At 43.7% G+C, this 19,627-nt stretch overlaps 1 protein-coding gene across 3 annotated transcripts; it reads left to right on the top strand.

The window, feature by feature from the left end:
- Positions 1–1,955: 1,955 nt before the first annotated feature.
- SHOX2 (short stature homeobox 2) lies at positions 1,956–11,760 on the top strand. Of its 3 annotated transcripts, none has more exons than XM_027876173.1 (5): positions 1,956–2,353; positions 5,724–5,932; positions 8,470–8,527; positions 9,225–9,313; positions 11,464–11,760. In XM_027876173.1, the coding sequence occupies exons 1-5, from the start codon at positions 2,005–2,007 to the stop codon at positions 11,758–11,760; spliced, it is 1,002 nt and encodes a 333-aa protein (XP_027731974.1). In that variant the 5' UTR covers positions 1,956–2,004. The 3 variants fall into 3 exon arrangements, with proteins under 3 accessions (XP_027731974.1, XP_027731975.1, XP_027731976.1); XM_027876174.1 differs by having other exon boundaries at positions 1,981–2,419; XM_027876175.1 differs by having other exon boundaries at positions 1,981–2,353; positions 11,500–11,760.
- Positions 11,761–19,627: the final 7,867 nt, after the last annotated feature.

Raw genomic sequence — 19,627 nt, forward strand, 5'->3', positions numbered from 1 at the left:
AGCGGATTTGAGTCAGTATCAGGAACAATCATTTTTAATAATGAAACTCAGGGACCATTACGGATATACAGTCTCTATGAAAATTTACAAGACAGGTGTGCATGGAAGGACGTAGATGTGTGTGTGAATATACACCCATATAAAGATTTATTTCTAGAGAGGTGTCCTTGTGTGCCTATATTTATTTATATGTGTACACACATCATATTCAATATATAAATGAGTAGAATACCGTGGCCTTGGAATATAGATGCTCCTTTGGGGGAACTGTTTATATAAATATTAGAGGTGTAGTGTAAAGAACTTGCACACTTCCCCCTACCCCAAAGGAAACAATTTCCGAACTTATTCTTCCTGTAAAATGTTTTTCCCCAATTTCTGTAAACTCTAGGATAAATGAAAATGAGACACTAAACTCTTGGTACAGATTTAAACAACAGAGAGAGAGAGAGAGAGAGAGAGAGAGAGAGAGAGAGAGAGAGAGAGTCAGAGAGTCTCTTGATTGTTCAGAATTGGAAAGTCAAATAAAATGTAACCAAAATGCTAAAGAAGATGAAATAGTGCAGTTTTTTTTAAAATAGGGTTTTATTTGCTGCTGTTTTTGTTGTTATTTAAACGGAGAAATGATCTGTGGAGAATACTACACTGTCAGAGCTGAAAGGAACGTCAGAGATCATTTTGTCCGACTTCTTCATTTTGCAGATTAAGAAACTGAGGCCCAAGAGTTAGGAAATAACTGAGTTTTTAAATGTACCTTAGGTGTATTTCGTATATCAGGAGAAAAAAAGAAAGAAGAAAAACCGTTTTCTTTTAGCCAAAGTCCCTAAAGCAAACCAAGAAGCGACAACACTTGGAAGAATTCCTCTGCACAGAGCCAAGGAGAGGAGAGTGGAATGGGGAGAAGGACACTGCACCTGGGCTCAGATGCCCTCGTCAGTAAACATCTGTTCAAGAAATTGTACAAATCAGCCTTTCTCAAATACAACCCAATGCATTAGTAAAGGTCTGGAAAAACAAACAAACAAAACCAGCACTGGTGGCGGCTGACCCGCCCAAAACAGCAGCGGCGTCTAGGCTGGCCCATTCCGCCGCTTGTCTTCTTCTCTCCTTGGGTAGCTGGCGGGTCACCTGCAAAGCTTGGTAGCAGCTCACGCTCTCTGCCAGCGGGGTAAGGAAGACACGCTGAGGTAGAGCTAGCTCCTCCAGCTCTCTCTTTCTCCCCAAGCACCACTGTCAGTTCCACTTTGGCCCCTCCCCTGCAGATCCTGCCTGTCTCCCTTGTGTTTAACTAAGTCGGGATACTAGCGCAAAATCCACGCCTAATTAAATTAATTAGGGATTCTTGTCAATCCTGGATTAATGGCCGATAGCAACCCTGGCCACAAAGATCTGAAAACCTGGAGGACCAGTGATCCTTTTTTTTTTTCTCTCCGCACCCCCACCCCCTCATTTCCCCCTCCCTTTTCCCTCCTCCTCCTCTCCCTCTCTCTCTCTCTCTCTCTCTCTCTCTCTCTCTCACTCTCTCTCTCTCTCTTTCCCTCTCTCCTTGGTAGTGAGTGGCTCGCTTGATACAGGAGAAAGGACTTTATTCAGAATTGCAAGAGGAGATAATTTGCTCAGAACAAGGGGCCGGCTTTGCAAAGTATAAATAGTGCGACTTCACTATCAGATCCGAACTCTTAGCAGGAAGAATTGTCAAAGATCTTAACATTTAACAAGATCTCTCCAGTTGGGAAACATCAGCTTCCATTTGACTCCAGCCTGCCCTCAACCCTCCTCCTCTTCCCTTCCTCCTTCTCCTCCTCCTCCTCTTCCTCCTCCTCCTCCACCACCACTACTGCCACTACCACCTCCTCCCCCCTTCTTTCCCCTCCAAGCCCCCCGTCCCCATTGATGTGTTATTATTGGGGGGTTTGGAACAGTAAAAAGAAGAAGAAGAAAAAAGAGAAAGAGGAAGGCGATCGGAGAAAGGAGAGAGAGAGAGTGCGGCAACCGTGCCAGACCATGGAAGAACTTACAGCGTTTGTCTCCAAGTCTTTTGATCAGAAAGTGAAGGAGAAGAAGGAGGTGATCACGTACAGAGAGGTCCTGGAGAGCGGTCCCGTTCGGAGCAGCAAGGAGCCGGGAGGTGGCAGCGAATCGAGCCGGGAGGACGGCTGCAGCCCCGCAGTGAGAGCTGCGGGAGGAGGCGGCGGCGGCGGAGTAGGAGGAGGTGGAGGAGGAGGAGGGGAAGGAGGAGGAGGAGGAGGAGGAGGAGGAGGAGGAGGAGGAGGAGGGCGGTCTCCCGTTCGGGAACTGGACATGGGCGCCGCTGAGAGAACCAGAGACTCGGGCAGTCCCAAACTCACAGAGGGTAACGGCCAGACCCGAAACACCGCGCTTTCCCCCTCCCCCATCCCCCTCAACTCTGGATTCTTGGGTCCGGGAAGACTGGGGGTTGGGAATTGGGGTGGAAAGCCCAGGAAATGCGGCCACCCAGTTTTAAAAGTCAGCTGGGGGCGGAGGGGGGGGTGTAAGATGAGAGGAAGAGTGTCGTTTGATGGTGTGTGTGTGTGTGTGTGTGTGTGTGTGTGTGTGTGCATTTTGCGCTGCAGACATTGTGGTTCCATTTATTCCCCTAAAGTGCATTTTACTAGCTAGAGTATCTTGTGCCTAGTGTGAGCAGAAGCCCATACAGAGGGAGAAAAAGTTCTAAGTGCAGAAGGCATTCTTTTTAGGCTGCCAGCAGACTTTAGGTCGATCGCTTGTTACCCGCTTGAAGCTGAGACTCTTTGGACGTAGTCTGAGAGGAAGGCTTCCTTTTTTAAGCTCATGCACTTTCCTATTATAGAAAGATTTTATTTTCTCCCTCTCCACCTTTCCTTCTTCTCCCATCCCACTCTCCTCTCCACGAACTAGTCTAGCAGTCTAGGGACTGCTGCTGCTTTCTTAATTGCCCTAATGTCTATTTATCCATTGAGTAAAGAATTCAGTAGTATCTTTGCAGCCAGCGTTTATAGAAATACAGCCCAACTGGATCTCGCAAGGCTATACATTTTCAAACAGGCCAATGGGCTTTTGAATTCTTTGGCGATTGTGTTTTGCTTAAAATTACTTTTCTGGTTCACACTCCTTGATGACTCTGGTCTTGAAAAAATTGATCTTTGGACGCCAGGAGAGGGTTAGTTCAGAAAAAAAAAAAATCAAACGAACCACGGTTTTGTGTCTATGGTAGAACACCCCCAAGCTCAAAGGCTTTCAATAAAAAAAAAAAAAATTAATCCGGGACCTCACGTATACATTAGCTGGTGTACAGCCATATTTTTCCAATTAGGAAAATATGTGGCAAGCATGGAATCAGCTATTTAAGCAAACAATTACCTTGTTTATAACATGATCTGTTCCTGTTTAGAGACCACTAAGCAGGGAGCCTGGCCTGACACATATATTAAATTAAATATATTAATCGATTTACCATTTGGAAAATCTTTTATTTTTTTCTCTCTCTCCCTGCAGTCAAAAGTTTGAAATGCAGCCACGGCTGTCTGGGTGGCACGAAATAGGTAAAACAGTTGTGCTTCTTTGGAGGATTCGGGTGCATATATTTCCCCACTAATATTTTACTGAAACAATTTATGACTATGCCTTGTAAAAATTGGTCCAGGATGTTTGATACAAATTTTCTCTCTTTCAGAAAGGGCAGACGCCTTGTCAGGCTACCGATAAGTATTAGATGTCTATCCAATTAGTAATTTGGAGAACAATAACTAAAATGCATGGCAGTGCTAGTGCTGCGATGGATTTGCTTTTCTTAACCTGGTTGTCCAGATTCATTCAATTTCTGTCTCCACTTTTGGAGGATAATTTGGAGAAGTAAGAGTAATTATGAGAACCCGAATTCAAATGGCTAGGCTGGAGTTTGTATGTTCCAAGGGCCCTCTGCACTTGAGGTGTATTTGCCTGTTTGAGTTGGTTTTAAAACCTACATCCAGCCTTCAGGATCGTTTATGTCAGAGCTCAGGCCAAACAATCCTTTCTCTTGCCTGTCGGGACTCTGTGGAGGGAGCGTCTTCAACAGCAGATTATTAACAAATGTAGAGAGTGATTCTGGGTTGTGAAGAGCTAGACGAGAGCGGGCCATGCTCGATCCGGACTCGGACTTCTAGCTCACAAATGTAATTGACGAGCCCTGGAATAGGGAGCTGGGAGTTCCTGTTGAAGGGGACCCAGCTTTCTGACCTCAGAGGGAGCTGTAACTCCTTCACCCCCTGAAGCTAGAGAGGACAATCGCTCGGGTGATTCCATAACCCAAAATGTCCATTTGAAAAGAAAAAGGAAGAAAGAAATGGGACGTATCAGCTGGCGTGTGTCAATTCAAGGCAGGGGGGAAAATGCATGTTTTATTAGACAACAGAGCTGTTGAATTTACGAAAAGGCAGAGAACAACCAATAGAAATACGGGATGGTAAATATACCACTTAAACCTGTTGATATATATGTATACATACATACATATTATGTATTTTTATATATGCATATATATATTTACACAAAGCGTTGGTACATGGTGAGGTTTTTGTTTTTGTTTCTTAAGGAAAGGAGAGGGTGAAGTACAGATAACACTTTGCTTTTCCCCCAACCTGCCAAGAGCTTTGTTTTTCCCTTCGCCGAAGCTGGCAGTAGCCTGGGATGTGGTACCGCCACCAGGAAAGCAAACATGGCGTGGGCAAGCCCTTGCTACAGGGTCCGGAGCGAGGATGCTGGGCAGAGAAGACAGGAGTGATCAGGGAGCACCCGGGTGGGCCTGAGCCCTGAGGATAGGTGATGCTGGCCCACGTTGCCTGAATTGCTGCTGTCCCCCCAGCACCCAGGAACGCTGCTACCTACATTTTGACGTGTCAGCCTCTCACTCCCTCCTCTCCATCTCATCCTCCCTCCCCCACAAAACGCCTCACTCCCCGCTAGAATTGTTAGCAAATAAGATCAGCAAGTTTGCAGAAGCCAGAGACTGAGGGGGTGGCCAAAGAGGATCTTTTTTTCCACAGGTCAAACCCGAGCAAATAACTCCAGAGCCGAGAGCCCAAAGGATCTGATCTGTGAGGGCCAGCGCAAGGGTTCGCAGGCGTAGGCATTAATCAAGGGCCTAATTCCGCTCAACAATACCCATCTATCTCCTGATCTTGGTGGGAGACAGAGTAAGGAAGATAGAGAAGAGGAAGAGGAGAGGAGGGGAGAGAGGAAAGAGGAGAGAGGAGAGAGGAGAGAGGAGAGAGAGAGAGAGAGAGAGAGAGAGAGAGAGAGAGAGAGAGAGGAGAGAGAGAGAGAGAGAGAGAGAATGAGAGAATGAGAGACTCCCTGTTAGAGAACGTGGGGCGCCAGCCCTTGCCCTGAGAGCCTTTGCCACGGGACTCGGAATGGTTGTGTGTGGCAGTGTGTGGCAGAAATCTGAGAAATGCCACAGACCATGTTACTGATACATTTCAGGAATCACCTAGCCCTCCTCATCTAGCTGTCCTCCAAGGCCAGCCTGACCTTTGGGCATTTCTGGGAAGATAGTTATGCTTATTTTCCCCTTTGCACGACCCGAACGGTGGCAGTATTTGTAGGCAGGAATAGGAAGCAGGTGGCCCAACCTTGGCAATTGGGCAAACGTTGTTTTTGTTGTCGCCCTCTGTGTGTGTGTGTGTGTGTGTGTGTGTGCGCGCGTGTGTCCGCATCTGTGTTTGTCCTACACCCCCTTCCAGTCTCCCCCGAGCTGAAGGATCGTAAGGAGGATGCGAAAGTGATGGAGGACGAAGGACAAACCAAAATCAAGCAGAGGCGCAGTCGGACCAATTTCACCTTGGAGCAGCTGAACGAGCTGGAGAGACTCTTCGATGAGACTCACTACCCGGACGCCTTCATGCGGGAAGAGCTGAGCCAGAGGCTGGGGCTATCCGAGGCCCGAGTGCAGGTATTTGGGCCGCGAGGAACCGACTGGGCTGGTTGCGCTGGGCAAAGCCAAGCAGTGAGTGGGTGCACGCGCGCACGCGAGTGTGTCTGTATGTGTCTGTGTGAGCGAGCGCGTGTGCGTGAGTGTGCGCGCGCGCTCCGGCGGACAGAAATTGGACTGGGAGGGAGGAATAGGGTTGATTGCTGGGGGGGGGGGGGGGGGGATGCAGGACTAAAGAGGTAGCTTGTGCGGTATGTATTTCTGTGAGTCTATACGCACACAATCGAAGGGTGCGCGGTCCTTTCTTTGCTTGAGTCGGGAGAAAATCTTTATGAGAGAATCTTTCCCCCCACCCCCGATAGATTATAATTCTTTCGAGTTTTAATATTAATTTTCAAAAGCATATCTTCACAACAAAAACAAAGCTGTTCAGGGTTTGCTCTGAGGGTTTCACACTCCCAGCTTCATGCGGTTTAACTCCTAGTGAACCTTCTTTTATAAGCATTTTAAAAAATAAACAACCGTTTAATCGTTGATGACCTGCGCTACAGCGGCGATTTTGATCTTGTGAGCTGGGTTTTGTCTAGAATCTGTTCCAGGGTCTGGGTTTGCCAAGCGGATATACCAATTAAGTTTATAGATGTCAAGGCTATAAACTGAATCAGTAACTGTTAAGTGCAGAAATTTACAGTCCGCGGTTAACAGTTGATTTCAAACTGTGCGCATAGCAAAAATGCATTCGGGTCTCGCGGTCTTTGTTCCCTCGCCCTAGATAGCTAGTTTTTTCGCGTCCTGCTTGTGCCCGAGGTGAGCAAGTTTTTAAAATGCCTCACCTCCTAATGCTTCTCCCCTTTCCAACGCCTGGGATATCCGCAATAAGGCCATACCCAGTTGTGTCAAGAATGAGACCTGATTGTCTTCTTTCCGTCTCGAGGGTGATTGGAATAGCAGAAGCAGGAGCTAGCTCATCTTCTGTTTTTCGATTTTTTTTCCTTTCGGGGAATCTTCCAGTTTTCCAATCAAAAATAAATTTAAATGTCTCAGATTGTATTTCCGTTGAAATAATAAAATGGGAGAAAATTATGGTCATTATTTGTTTGAACACATGGAGTAGTTTTAGGCCCCAAACATCTGCAGCTGTTACAAAGTATCGCTGTAACAGATACTCTCCTCAATCTTTGTGCCGCAGAGACCACCATCTGCACCAGACTATGCACACAATTCTTATGGGGTTTCCCTGCATCTTGTAATAGGATAAAGACATAAACAGAACAGTCACGTTGGACCAAAAAAGTAATAGTAAGCAGCCTTTGTCATCACAGTCTCCTCATAAGACCCTTCCCCTCTCAGATCTTTAATGCTTTTCTCTTGCCCATTGAGAGCTCTTCCTAAGGCTCAGAAGCTGTCTAAAATAATAATAGTAATATAATAAAAAAATAATAAAATTCTATTTGGAACCCAAATGCTTTGGTGTGTGTGGGAGGGGGGTGGTACTAGAAGGTACTAAGGGAGGGAGATTTGCCAGGTCCTCTAAAAACACAACTAGAGACAGAAGCTTCATTCTCATCACGCTAAATTGTTAAGACTTACATGGATGAAACATTTTCCATTGAAAGCAGACTAGGAAAAGTTAGGCAATCATATTTTATGTGCTATTTGCATTGATTTGCAAATGAATCAACTTAAGGCTATTCTTGGAGGCAGAGATGTGAAGCCAGACTGAGACTTTAAAAGATTTATTTGAATTTTTTGTTTGTATTGAAATTAAATTTACTTCTTTAAATCGGAGTATTTATAAGGAAGACACAATATTCTAGGAGCTGCTCAATACAGCCTTCCTCTCCCACACTGAAATCTGAGATGCCTTCTTCCTTCCCTCCCAGGAAGTAAACTTTATCGTAGTCCCTCATCTCTCCATCATTTTTTTTTTTAAGTTTTAAAGATAGGTTTTGGTTTGCAGCTTCCCAGTAACTTGCAATCTTTTTTTTTTCTATAGAAGCAAATTAGATTATCATAATGACAAGACAATTATTCTGATTCTGTATTACATTTAGTACACAGAGGAGCAGAGAAATTCTCAACTTCTTTGTAGTGAAGCTTTTATGACACTAATTGCCCCCTTCCCCCACCCCAAAGTAAGTCATTAAATGCTTTGGTGTTAGTTTTTCTTGAAGATAAAGCTAATTAATATTACAGTCTATTAATGAGCACACTCTTCCCAGGTTTTACTGCTCAAACATCTAAACCCATTATCACAAGTTAGTATCAGGTATCAGGGAATGATTTAGGTCTTTGGGGACTCTGTAATGTGGAAAGATGAAACCAGAGCGCTCAGTAATTTATCAAGAAACAATTTATCTTCCAAATGTTCATGAAATATATCTTTCTATTTGGAGGAGTTCCTTTTGGGTTTTTAACTTTGGAAAAATGAAACTGTTAGATGGAGACTTTAAAGAAATGTAGAGTCCCCTAATATCCTTACATATGACTCCAATGTGCTTTGATATTTTTTTAATTTTGAACTGTAACTTCTATTTCTTTCCACTCGACTCTTTCAGGTTTGGTTTCAAAACCGAAGAGCTAAATGCAGAAAACAAGAAAATCAGCTACATAAAGGTATATTTCTTAAAATATGTTTTGGGTGCCTCCTTCTACAGGATGCCCTTTCTGATATCTTTCCCAGGTCATAAACTTTCTCCATCCTGAAATTACTTTGAATCCTTTTGTACATATCTTATATTTACTTATTTGTGTATATGATATGTCCCTCAAGTAGAATGTAAACACCATGAGGACAGGAATTGTTTGATGTTGTATTTTATCTCCTAATGTAAATGTTCAGTAACTGTTTGTTGAATTAAATAGAATTCTGTAAGAAGCCTTGTTAAACATAATATCAACTTCAGAAGAACCCTCCAAGATCTCTTGTTCACTTAATTTATGGATTGCAATCTGCACCTTTGGAGGGAACATCCAGATTGATGAAATCACATGTCCATTTGAGTATTTACAGAACATTTGTAAGAGGCCTTGGGGGTGCAGGTGTGGAATCTTACATATCCTTTACAATTATGAGACAACATTAAAGTACTTTGCTAAGACGGTGACTCTCACCACCTCATACGATTGGTGTTCATCTGTATTGTTAACCAGAGATGCATACATATATGCATATATGAACGTGTACATTTAGATATACACATGTATATGTGTACACATACACACATGTGCATTCCATGTATACACACATATACAAACATAACGAATAGTATTTTTTAAGTTTAAAAACCGGATGTTTCCTTTATTGTTGCAGGTGTGCTAATAGGAGCAGCAAGCCAGTTTGAAGCTTGTAGAGTTGCACCATATGTCAACGTAGGTGCACTGAGGATGCCATTTCAGCAGGCAAGTACTTAAACTGTTGTGGATAACCCCCACCCCCTTCTCCCAGAGATTCCCCCAGCTGTTGATGTACACTTGTGGTATTGATGTTAAGATGATATTATAGACCTATACCCTTTAAAAAAGCAATACACTGTCCGGGATCTGCCCAAGTGCCTCTTTTTGTCCTCACTGAGAGCTCCACAGAGGACAGGGAGCAGTAACTATTTCTTTAAAAATGCACTAAAGATTGCACTTGGGGAGTAGAAAGCAAAGCCTTTTGATTAAGAGTTTGTCGGTTCCAATGCAGAAGTTAGTGTAAAGGATTTCAAAGGTATCATTCATGTGTTTGTGTCTATGTTCTCCAGTAGTCTTGTTCGTTTAATTTTAGTCATATTATATGTCTAATCCTAACAAAAAAAAAAAAGGATTCCTAATGCAAACTGAGTTTTCAAAAGCCCTTTTCTGATGAAGGTTCTTGCCACATTCTCTCCTGGCAGAAGGGAAACCAACCCAGTCTTCCCAGGACTTTCCCGATCCCTATCTTTATCAATAATGAAACCTTTAAGACTACATCTAAAAAAGCAGCTGACAACAATGATTTAATCTTGGAAAATCCCTTCCCTCCTCCCCCCTTCTCTTCACTGCTAGCTATTGTACTTTTGAATTTTCTTTCTGGTTATCATCCACCTCTGCTTTGTAGAAATCAGGCACTTCTGTGTTGTCATATGTGAAACTTACCTCAAGGGCTGGGTTCCAATTAGATATTTGGGTGAGGCTACCTTACCAGAGCCAAATGATTTAGTTGCTAGTGTAAAAACGATTAAGATTTGGTCCAGTTTGTTGTTCATCTTGAACCTGGCATTTAGCTTCTAGAGAAGGTGGAAAGAACTTTTTTTTTTCAGTATTGGAGATGTGGGAATGTGGGGGGTAGGTGTGGAATCTTCAAAGAGAAAGCCTAAGAAGCACATTTCATACTCATCCCCATGAGTAGACACAGGTGCAGTTGCAGGCCCAGAAACATTCACTATTTACCAGAAAAAGTTTGTTTTCTTGCCTGTCAGACCTGTAATGCTGTAGTTCAAATCTTTGCTCTATTACTTATAACTGAGTGACCTTAGATAAGTCTTTTCTGTGATTAAGTCTCTGTTGACTGAGGAAACCTCCCTGCCATCACTTCCATTAGTTCTGGCTTTTGTGGAGGCGATGGCCACTAAGGTCCAACTTGGACTAAATGACTTCTGAAGTTTCTTTCCAAGTTGGAGATTCTGAGACATTTACTTCTCTGGGCCTCAGTTTCCTCACTCACACAGTTATTGTTAAAGAAGTGTATTTTAACTCAAGACTTGACTTGTGATGTCACTGGTGTGGGAAATTCCTGAAGCTATGCAGACAGGGAATTTGTCTGTAATTGACAGTCTTAAAAAGTAGCTCCAGGATATTAAGTAATTTGCCCAGGATCATCACACAGTCAAGTATGTGCCAGAGGCAGCACTTGAACCCATATCTTACCCACTCCCAGGCCGGCTTTCTATAGAATACACAAAGCTTCCTTTCTTATCATCGTAGCGATCACATATGATTGCTATAATTATAATTGTTATTTTTATTGTTAGTATGTGTACATCCATGGGGTTGGACAAGATGATGAAAATTTGTTTGGAGTGAGCAAAATATCTTCCCCATACTTCCCCAAGGCAGTTTCATTGGTTTGCAGGATGAAAGATCTTAGTCAGTGCATTGTCACTTTCTCCTATGCCCCAGCACAGGACGGTGCACTGGACAGAATAACCAGACAGAAACAGTAGAAGTGGTTTGGCAGGCACAGGGAGGAAACACATGGACACATAAGTGAAGCTGGGTTATTGAGGCATGAGGTGTGCTACTCAGGTGGGAGACAGCTACGGGAGGATCCAGTGGCACAGACAGGCATCTCCAAAGCTCAAGTGCGGAGAGGGCACAGACGGGCACCGCCCCTCCCCCCCCAACACCACAGTCATTCTCACGATGGCCCAGTGTGACCCAGGCCAGATTGACAGTCAGACAGTCAGAGCACCTCCCACCCCTCCACCAGCTCAGCCACCCTTTGCCAGGCCGGACCGACTAGGGGCGCCGCGCGTAGGCCGGGCGGTGTTAATGCTCTCTTTTTATTTTATTCTCGTTGTCACCCTTAGGATAGTCATTGCAACGTGACGCCCTTGTCCTTTCAGGTTCAGGCTCAGCTGCAGCTGGACAGCGCCGTGGCAGCGCACGCGCACCACCACCTCCACCCGCACCTGGCGGCCCACGCCCCTTACATGATGTTCCCCGCGCCGCCCTTTGGCCTCCCGCTGGCCACTCTGGCCGCGGAGTCGGCCTCCGCTGCTTCCGTGGTGGCGGCCGCCGCGGCGGCCAAGACCACCAGCAAAAACTCCAGCATCGCAGACCTCAGACTGAAAGCCAAAAAGCACGCGGCGGCCCTGGGGCTGTGACTTCGCTGCTGCCACCACTTGGCCCTCCTCATCGTCATCCCAGCATTGATTCTCCGGCCCCAGCCCACCCTTTCTGCCCTCTAATCCCTCCCGGGCTGCTGGTACCATCCATCCCTTTTCTTCTTCCTTCACTTGCCCTCCTTTTCTGAAGGACTCTAGCGCCGAGTCCCAAGGACACCCAGGGCCAAATGGCCCTACGTCGCCCCCACCCCATCGTCTCCCCTGGGGACCAGGCTAGAGAACCCCCGGCAGAGCCGCACGGCCTCCGCTCTCTGGCTTAGAAAGGGGCCAAGACTGATTTCTGCTTTTGTAAAGTTCCCGCTGTAGGACGTGTTCAAGGGAGGAACTGGGGAGGGGGACAAGATGGGGAGAGGGAGAGTTTACCTCTTGGCAATGCAGCACCAGACGACCGACCGATGCTTTGAAGACAAAAACAAAAACCCATTACTAGTCATAGAATCCCACAAAATATTTAAAAACAAGAGAGAAAGAGAGAAAGGGTACTTATTTCTCATCTCCATTCAACAGAAGCTGGACAACAGCAACAGAGTCAAGAAAAAAAAGTATTTGATACAATAAAAAGTTTGGGAATTGACCCGGACGAAACTCGAGGTCTTTGGGGGGAGGTACCAACTTTATAGTTTTTTTCAGTTTTCTTAACGGGCAAAGATGGCGAAGAGGAAGGAAGATGTATACTTATTTAAAGAATTAAGATGAAAAAAGACACGCAGTTGGGAAGTTCACAGGTTTTGAAACTGACCTTTTTCTGCGAAGTTCACTTTAAATGCAAAACATTTGATAAGAGAGGCGGGCCTCCTTTTAAGTTGAATCAGATACTTTTGAGTTTAAAACCCACCACGTCTGGAAGAGCGAGAAGAAAGAAGGAAGAAGACAAACACGGGGAGAAATGATATTAAGATGAAAAATAAGGACATGGACAATGATGATTTCTCTGCGAAATTCTCGTGGCAAAACTGTCCGGACTCCTGAAAGCAGAATGCCGGTTTGCATGTTTCTTGTATTCCATAGATGGTGTCCCCTTCCCACTCTCCCTGTACTCCACCCCCCTCGGTTCACTTGCACTTCATCTTCATGTTTAGTAGGAAAAACAAAAATCAAACGCGGCTGGAAATTGATTTTTCTTCTCCCTTTTTAATGCTGGAGGACAAAAGCAAATGATTTGAAGGGGGAAAATGATAGCCACCCCTCTGTATTAGGTCCACTGTTTGTCTCGAGAGAAAGTAGGAGGGCAGAACAATGTGGGGGAAGAAAAGCGAGAGAGAGCAAAAGAAAAAGTGAATGTGAATATTTTTACTCTCTCTTGTTGACTTCCCTGAGGTACTGAGCGACAAGTGTTTCTTTTTCCCTTCCAATATTCCCTTCCCCTTCCAAATTTACCTTAAACAAAGCCCAACTAGGTCCAGGTACTAGGTACGTGTAAGATATGTTGATACACACGAACAAAGTTTATTTTGGCTATAACGTGTGACTTGATAGTTGACTATCAGCATTTACATTTTATCTCACAAAGGTGTATCTATTCAAGTAATCTTGCCGATTTTTGTTTTGTTTTGTTTTAGTTTCAATCCATAGAGATATTTAAGCTGGAGATACTCCATCTAGGTAATTTGTATCTCAGTTCCCCCATCCAGCCTCTTTGGGGTTTGTTTTTTATTTTTTAAATTACAAGAAAGAAGAAAAGCTCTTCTAAATGAACTCTTGTAAGCGGATGGGCTTTGTAACTATTTGTTCTCCATGAAAACAAAATTATTTATATTTACCATATTTTTTCTAGTGTTAACTTATTTCAAATGAGAAGATGCTGTTATTTCAGGACATGTGTTGTCGGTACAATATGTTTCCTTCCACCTTTTGTTAAGCCTTTTTAATAAGTGCCAAGTTATCCATTGAAGACACTTTGCGATCAATTGAATGAAATCAGTAAAGTTTGCGTTGACGGGTTCTCATCATTTTTGCTCTTGTTTCTATTATAAATCACCTGTGATGTCCTTTCTTTCTGATGAACGTGTGTATATCTGGCTCCTGTGTGGAGCAAGGGCAGAAGCTACATTCTCCCTTTCCTTCTATGGAGTTGAACAACTTGTGTTTGATGAGAGTAAAAGGGTAGCACTGTACCTCTCATTAACAATTAAGGCAGGGATTTCCCACCCTCCCCCCCTTTAATCCAGGAAACATTAGAAATCAGGTTCTCCAGTTTTATAAGGTAGCCAGACTAGTGAAGCTATCGAAGCTAAAATATCTCTGCCCTAAAGGGGTTCCACTTAATGGGCATAAGAGAAGATGCTTCAATTAGGTCCCAGATTCCCCCCCCCCCCCCAGGAAACTTCTTTGGGAAAAAATTCCTTCAGGGTAAACCTGGTCACTGAATTAGGGATGAATTCTAAGACCTGAACCCTCTTTTATATTCCTACATATATTCTTTCCCAGGACCCCAGACACCCCCTTCCTTCATTCCAACTACAGATTTAGAACAGCTGGTTCTATTGCCCCCCTCCCCAACTCTCTATCTCTTTTCTATCTCCGTGTCTTTGTCTCTGTGTCTGCCTCTCTTTTTCTGTAAGAGGGCTGAGTTGGATAGGGTGGGCACTCTAAGAGGCCAAAGCTACTGAATAAGCAGGATCAAAGTAGAGGTGATTGGATTTGTGAATGATGCTGTAGTCTCTGTTGTAGCTAGACTGTTTGAGGAGATAGTCAAAGGTTTAACTAGCAGGAAGAAAATCCTGGCCTACCCACTACCCTTTTAATGTAAGTTGGGGGATTTCTAACCCATACTCTGCAAACTCTGTGGATAAATTTCAGGGAGTCTGTGAACTTGGATGGGGGGAAATTATATCTTTATTTCAACATAATTTTGTTACTTTGTAATCCTAAGCATTTTATGCATTTGAAAGTGTTATTCTGAGAAGTAATCCATATATTTCAACAGACTGCCAAAGGGGTCCATGATAGAAAAAAGGTTAAGAACTCCCAATCTATATGAAAATGATGCATTGGTTTGGACAGCATTTGGATTTTTCTCCTAACAAAGCTAAGTGACAACAAAAGTGTCAGACATTTTGGGGATAAACTCCCTATGTTTCTCATTGACTTTGGAACACTATTTCACGCCTAGGGCTGAGAAGAGGGGTTAGTAAGCAGGTTTTTTGGGGTGTTCATTCTTCTTTCCATTGGAACATTTTTCTATAAAACTCGGAGAGAGGGAGTGTATGTGTTCTGGCTCTGTAAGTTTGACTGTGTGTGATTGGTTCACAACTTGTATCACATGTCCACAGATTCAGTGGAGGATTTTCCTGTCCTCTTCCTCCCCAGCTCCAAAGTAGTAGTCAAAGGCAGACTTCAGGCATTGGAGAGAACCTGTGTATTAAAAAAAAAAAAAAAAGTTCATTCAAGAGGTAAAAACTGTGGTGGTCTTGGGTATTAAAAAAAAAAAAAACGAAAAAGAGGAGGGAAAAAACCTCCTAGAAACCACTAAAACAGTTTAGGATGGAGAGGAGGTGAAAAGAATCCAGGAAAATATAATTGCTTGAAGTGGCATACCCTAATGCTCTTACAGCATTCTCTTATAACTTCCTGAAATCTAGCTGAACCTTGTTTCTGTGGATAAGCACTGCTCTTGGCTCCCCTTTCCTTCGCCCATCAACCCGAGTAGGAGAATCCAGCAAACAGGGCTGAAGCCACTTAAAGCTTAAAGTCCTCACTCTCTTTCTCATCACATACACCTGGGTGCTAGGTTTGCCTCCAGGAGCCATCTTTGCTTGTCCTTCAGTGCCAAAACAACCATATTTGACAGGCAGAGTGCAGGAAGGGGTTAGGAGCCATTCAACTGCTAGTTAATTAATGCTCGACACACAAAAATGTTGGGCATTATGACCTCTCTACAGATAAAGTCTGTAGCTCCCACCGTTACTAACCAGGAAGGGATTGAGCACGGTGTTTTTAAAAACCAAAACCAAAACAAAACAACAATTTCCGAGTCAGATTCTAATTACTACCAGAATGACTTTGGGCAAGTCACTTAACCCTTCTGGGCCTCAGTTTCCTCACCTGTAAAATAAGAGGGTTGGACTGGATGAATTTTGAGGGTCCCTCCAGCTCTAAATTTCTGATCCTATGATCAGGGCGAACCCCGTAATTTTGAAGTCTTGTAAAAGGAATCACGACTGGGGAAATGCTTTGAAGCATCTTAAAATCTGGTTTGGGTTTTCAACTACCGAATTCAGTTTCCAACTTGGGGAAGTCTTCAGCAAGTTTAGTAAAAAGTACAAGTTTAGGAACTAGGGAAGTGTAGGGATCCGACGGTCCACCCCACCGCCCTTCGCGCAGCCCATGCACTCCCAATCTCTTCTAGCACCTGGGTGCAAAGTGAACTCAGTGGCACTAGGAGTTTGAGGTGGGGGGGGGGGGGAGAGACAGGCCTAGAAGGTTTCCAGGTAAAAAAGTGCCGTTGATCTGGGCTCCGGCTCTGACTGACTTGGGGGGTGGATGGTTAATTTTCACTTTGGAGTCCGGGCCCATGTTGGTTCTTTGAGTGTCCACTCAGTCTTCAGTGAGGAGGCTTGGGGGTGGCGAGGACAAAGTCAGGAGAGGAGCTAGAGAGAGACAGGGGCTGCAACCAGCCCCTTCACCGCGCCCCCTCCCCGCACTTGGCCCCTGGAAAGCAGCAAGGCACCGGCGAGAAAACAGAACATTTGACCCAAGTCCGTTGGGCTCAGATTGGGAGATCTGGCAGAGAAGAAAGCGCAGCAAGACCTCCCAGGCTTACTTTCTTTGCCCTTTCCTCCCAAGGTACAAAGCGTTAGGGACCAGACACTGTCTGCCTTTTGGGTTTCCCCTGAGCGGGGTTGCCCCCTCCTCTCTCCAGGGTAGGTTATCTGTCTCCTTCTGGAAGTGTCTGGGGTAGGGAAAAGTCAGGGTCAGGGAAAGACCCTCGGGGAATTGGACTTTTGTAGCTCCTGGGGTTCTCAGTGCCCAAGACTTGAATCGTTACTAACTGTTTGGTAGCGGCTAATGAAGAAAAGTGACCAGGCTCTCGGTGGCGTTAAACATTTGCCGAGCCCCCGTCTCCCTCCTCACCCCAACCTGAGCCCTTGAGGCACATTACTGACCCCTCCCCCCACCCTCCGCTCTGAGTCCTCCTTTGTCGAGCCCCGACTTCCAGACCTGACCAGAGTTTCGGGTTAAGACTCAGCCTGTCCTGCAGCCTACGGAGCTCTGGGGAGAGTAGGCACAGGCTCCCTGATGGTGTTACGGGGAGGTCCCAACCCCAAGAGGCCACAGAGGAGCCCTGAAAAGGAGCCCAGAACAATTTCGCTTTAAATTCAAATCAGGCAGGAAGCACGAAGATATTTTCTTTGTCAAAATTCAGGAATAATATTTAATTGATAAAGGAAACCTCCTGAAACCCTTACTTAAAAAAATAAAATAAAATCCAAACCACGAAGAGATTTTACAAAGATTTCCAGTGCCCCAGAATTCAGGATTGGAGGGACACTGAGTTAAATGAGATTATTCTAGACATCATTAATGTTAACAGCCTTGATGCTATAGGCCCAGGAAGATCGGAAACCCATTGCTGAAAGCTGAAATGATAAGCATCTAATTGGAGAGGTTTTTTTCCCCCCCTTTCCTTATTTTCCCCCTGCTTATAATTTCAGCTCCTCAGATGGCAATGCTTATCTTGGAATAATGCAATTCTCGAATTTCAGGGCTATCTTGATTTTTGAAAAAATGCCTTTTTGGCTTCGGGAAGCGTGGGGTCCTGTTGTCTCACAAATCAGTTTACATCACAAATTGCAAACATTTGCAGGAAGATATGAGCGCTGTTTAGTTTATGTAACCTTCAGCGCTTGCACGCTAAATGCCAGCTCAGAAAGTTTGGAAGATCGGGTTAATGTGTTTGAGAGAACGTAAGTCTCAGCAGGCCTTGGCCGTGCATAAACAAACAGGTCTAAATTGTTTTGACTGTCACCGCTTTCTAATTAACTGTTAATTTTAAGAGTTGTCCCATAGAGGAAACCATCACTAAAGTGTTCATGATTTGGTAAAAACGTATAAAGGAAGAAACAAGCAAACAAACAAACAAAGGTTGCTGGGAATCTTTTCCCCAATACTGCACTGGGCAGTTTAAAAAAAAATTCTTCAAGATATTTTAGTTCTAGCAAATAAGATGCGAATAATTCTAGACAATTAAACCTTTAATGGCTTCTTAGTGAGAAGAGAAACCAGTCAATCAGGGTGTGCTGTGTAACACCACTGCCAGAGAAATAATAAATGTGTCGATCTAATGGAAGTGTAAGTGTCTGGACAATTTATTCCAAGTAGTTCTTGCATTTCACATGGTATGTGTTAATATGACCAGCTTGAGTCCAGTGATTCCTGTTCTTTAAAATCTAATTTATATCAGCTCTGGATATACATAATTCATAACTCCTGTTGATCTATGGATACACACCCCGAATTTTAAATCTTTACAATATGTTTCAGATGCCGACTAACATGTCTTCAAGATGACTAAAATAAAAACATGGAAAAGTGTGATTTATTTAAAAAAATAATTGTAGGCAAGTGTTTCCCCCCATGTATGTAGAAAAGAAGTAGTTTTATAAGAATTAGTGGAAAAGTTTAAAATTCAGAAAGGATTAGAAGATGTGAAGACACAGACCTAGACAAGGTATTGAAATATTTTGACAAGGAATATTTTTACAGAGGGACTACTAAAAGCTTCCAGACCTATAGAAGGGAGCTTGGAAAACTGCTGGTTTCTGGAATGTTTCCTTTTAACTCCCTAATTCATAAAAAAGGAAAAAACCCTCCAAGTCTTAGGACATTTTGTTTGGGGTATTTTATGGATCAGTCAGTGTAAGTATTGCATATGCCTACAGTACAGAAAAATTTAGTCTAGTACTTGGAGCTGTACTGGCATGTGGAGAGGATTTAGAGTACAGTCAAATAAATCTTGTAGGGAGGAGTAAACACTCTTTTTTTCTTGTTAAAGGACTGATCACCCGTACTCAGCAGGGATCCTTGCAGATTTTTATTCAAAGGAGCAGCCATTGTTCCTGCAATGAGAATATTAGAAAGGACAAAACAAAGTAGATGCCTTGCTGGACAGAGTCAGAAATCGGCATCTTTCTCCACTTTCCTTCTTAGCCAGAGAAGATAATAAGTAACATGGTAGAACGTTAACTGATATGTTGGGGAGGGTATTATAAAATACACATGGGAAGAAAACTTTTTGAAAAAGCGTTTTCTCTTGCACATAATAGTAGTTTGTATATTATTAAATTTGTTTTGGAGTAAAAAATGATCATTGTATTAATCAAGAAACATTTATTTGGCCTATTATATACAGACAATTCACTGCATAGGCAGGGTCAATGTGGTGGAATGGATAGAGCCCAGGGTCTTGGAATCAGGAAGACCTGGATTTAAATTCCCCATCTGACACCAGCTATGTTAACTTTGGGCAAGTCACTTAACCCCTGTTTACCTCACTTTCTTCACCTATGGTACTAAGACTTGTAATACCTAGCTCACAGAGTTCTTAGGTGGACTCAAAGGAGATAGCTAATGTGGAGGGACTACATAAATGTCAGTTATTATTAGGTAGGTGCTAAGGGTATAAAAAGATAAAAGACAACCCTTCCCAGCCCTCCTCTTTGGTATCAAGGGTCTTGATATCAGGACATGCACACAAAAAGGAAGCAATACAAGGCACCATACTCTACATGATGCATTCAAACATATGACTTCCATCTATGTGACCACTTAATATATGGAGGTTGTTGTGGCTTTGAAAACAATGAACTTCCCTTAGAAATGAGTAGCCTTAGGGGCAGCTCGGTGG

This window comes from Vombatus ursinus, unplaced genomic scaffold, assembly GCF_900497805.2.
Source record: "Vombatus ursinus unplaced genomic scaffold, bare-nosed wombat genome assembly UNPS02014810.1, whole genome shotgun sequence".
Classification (NCBI taxonomy): domain Eukaryota; kingdom Metazoa; phylum Chordata; class Mammalia; order Diprotodontia; family Vombatidae; genus Vombatus; species Vombatus ursinus.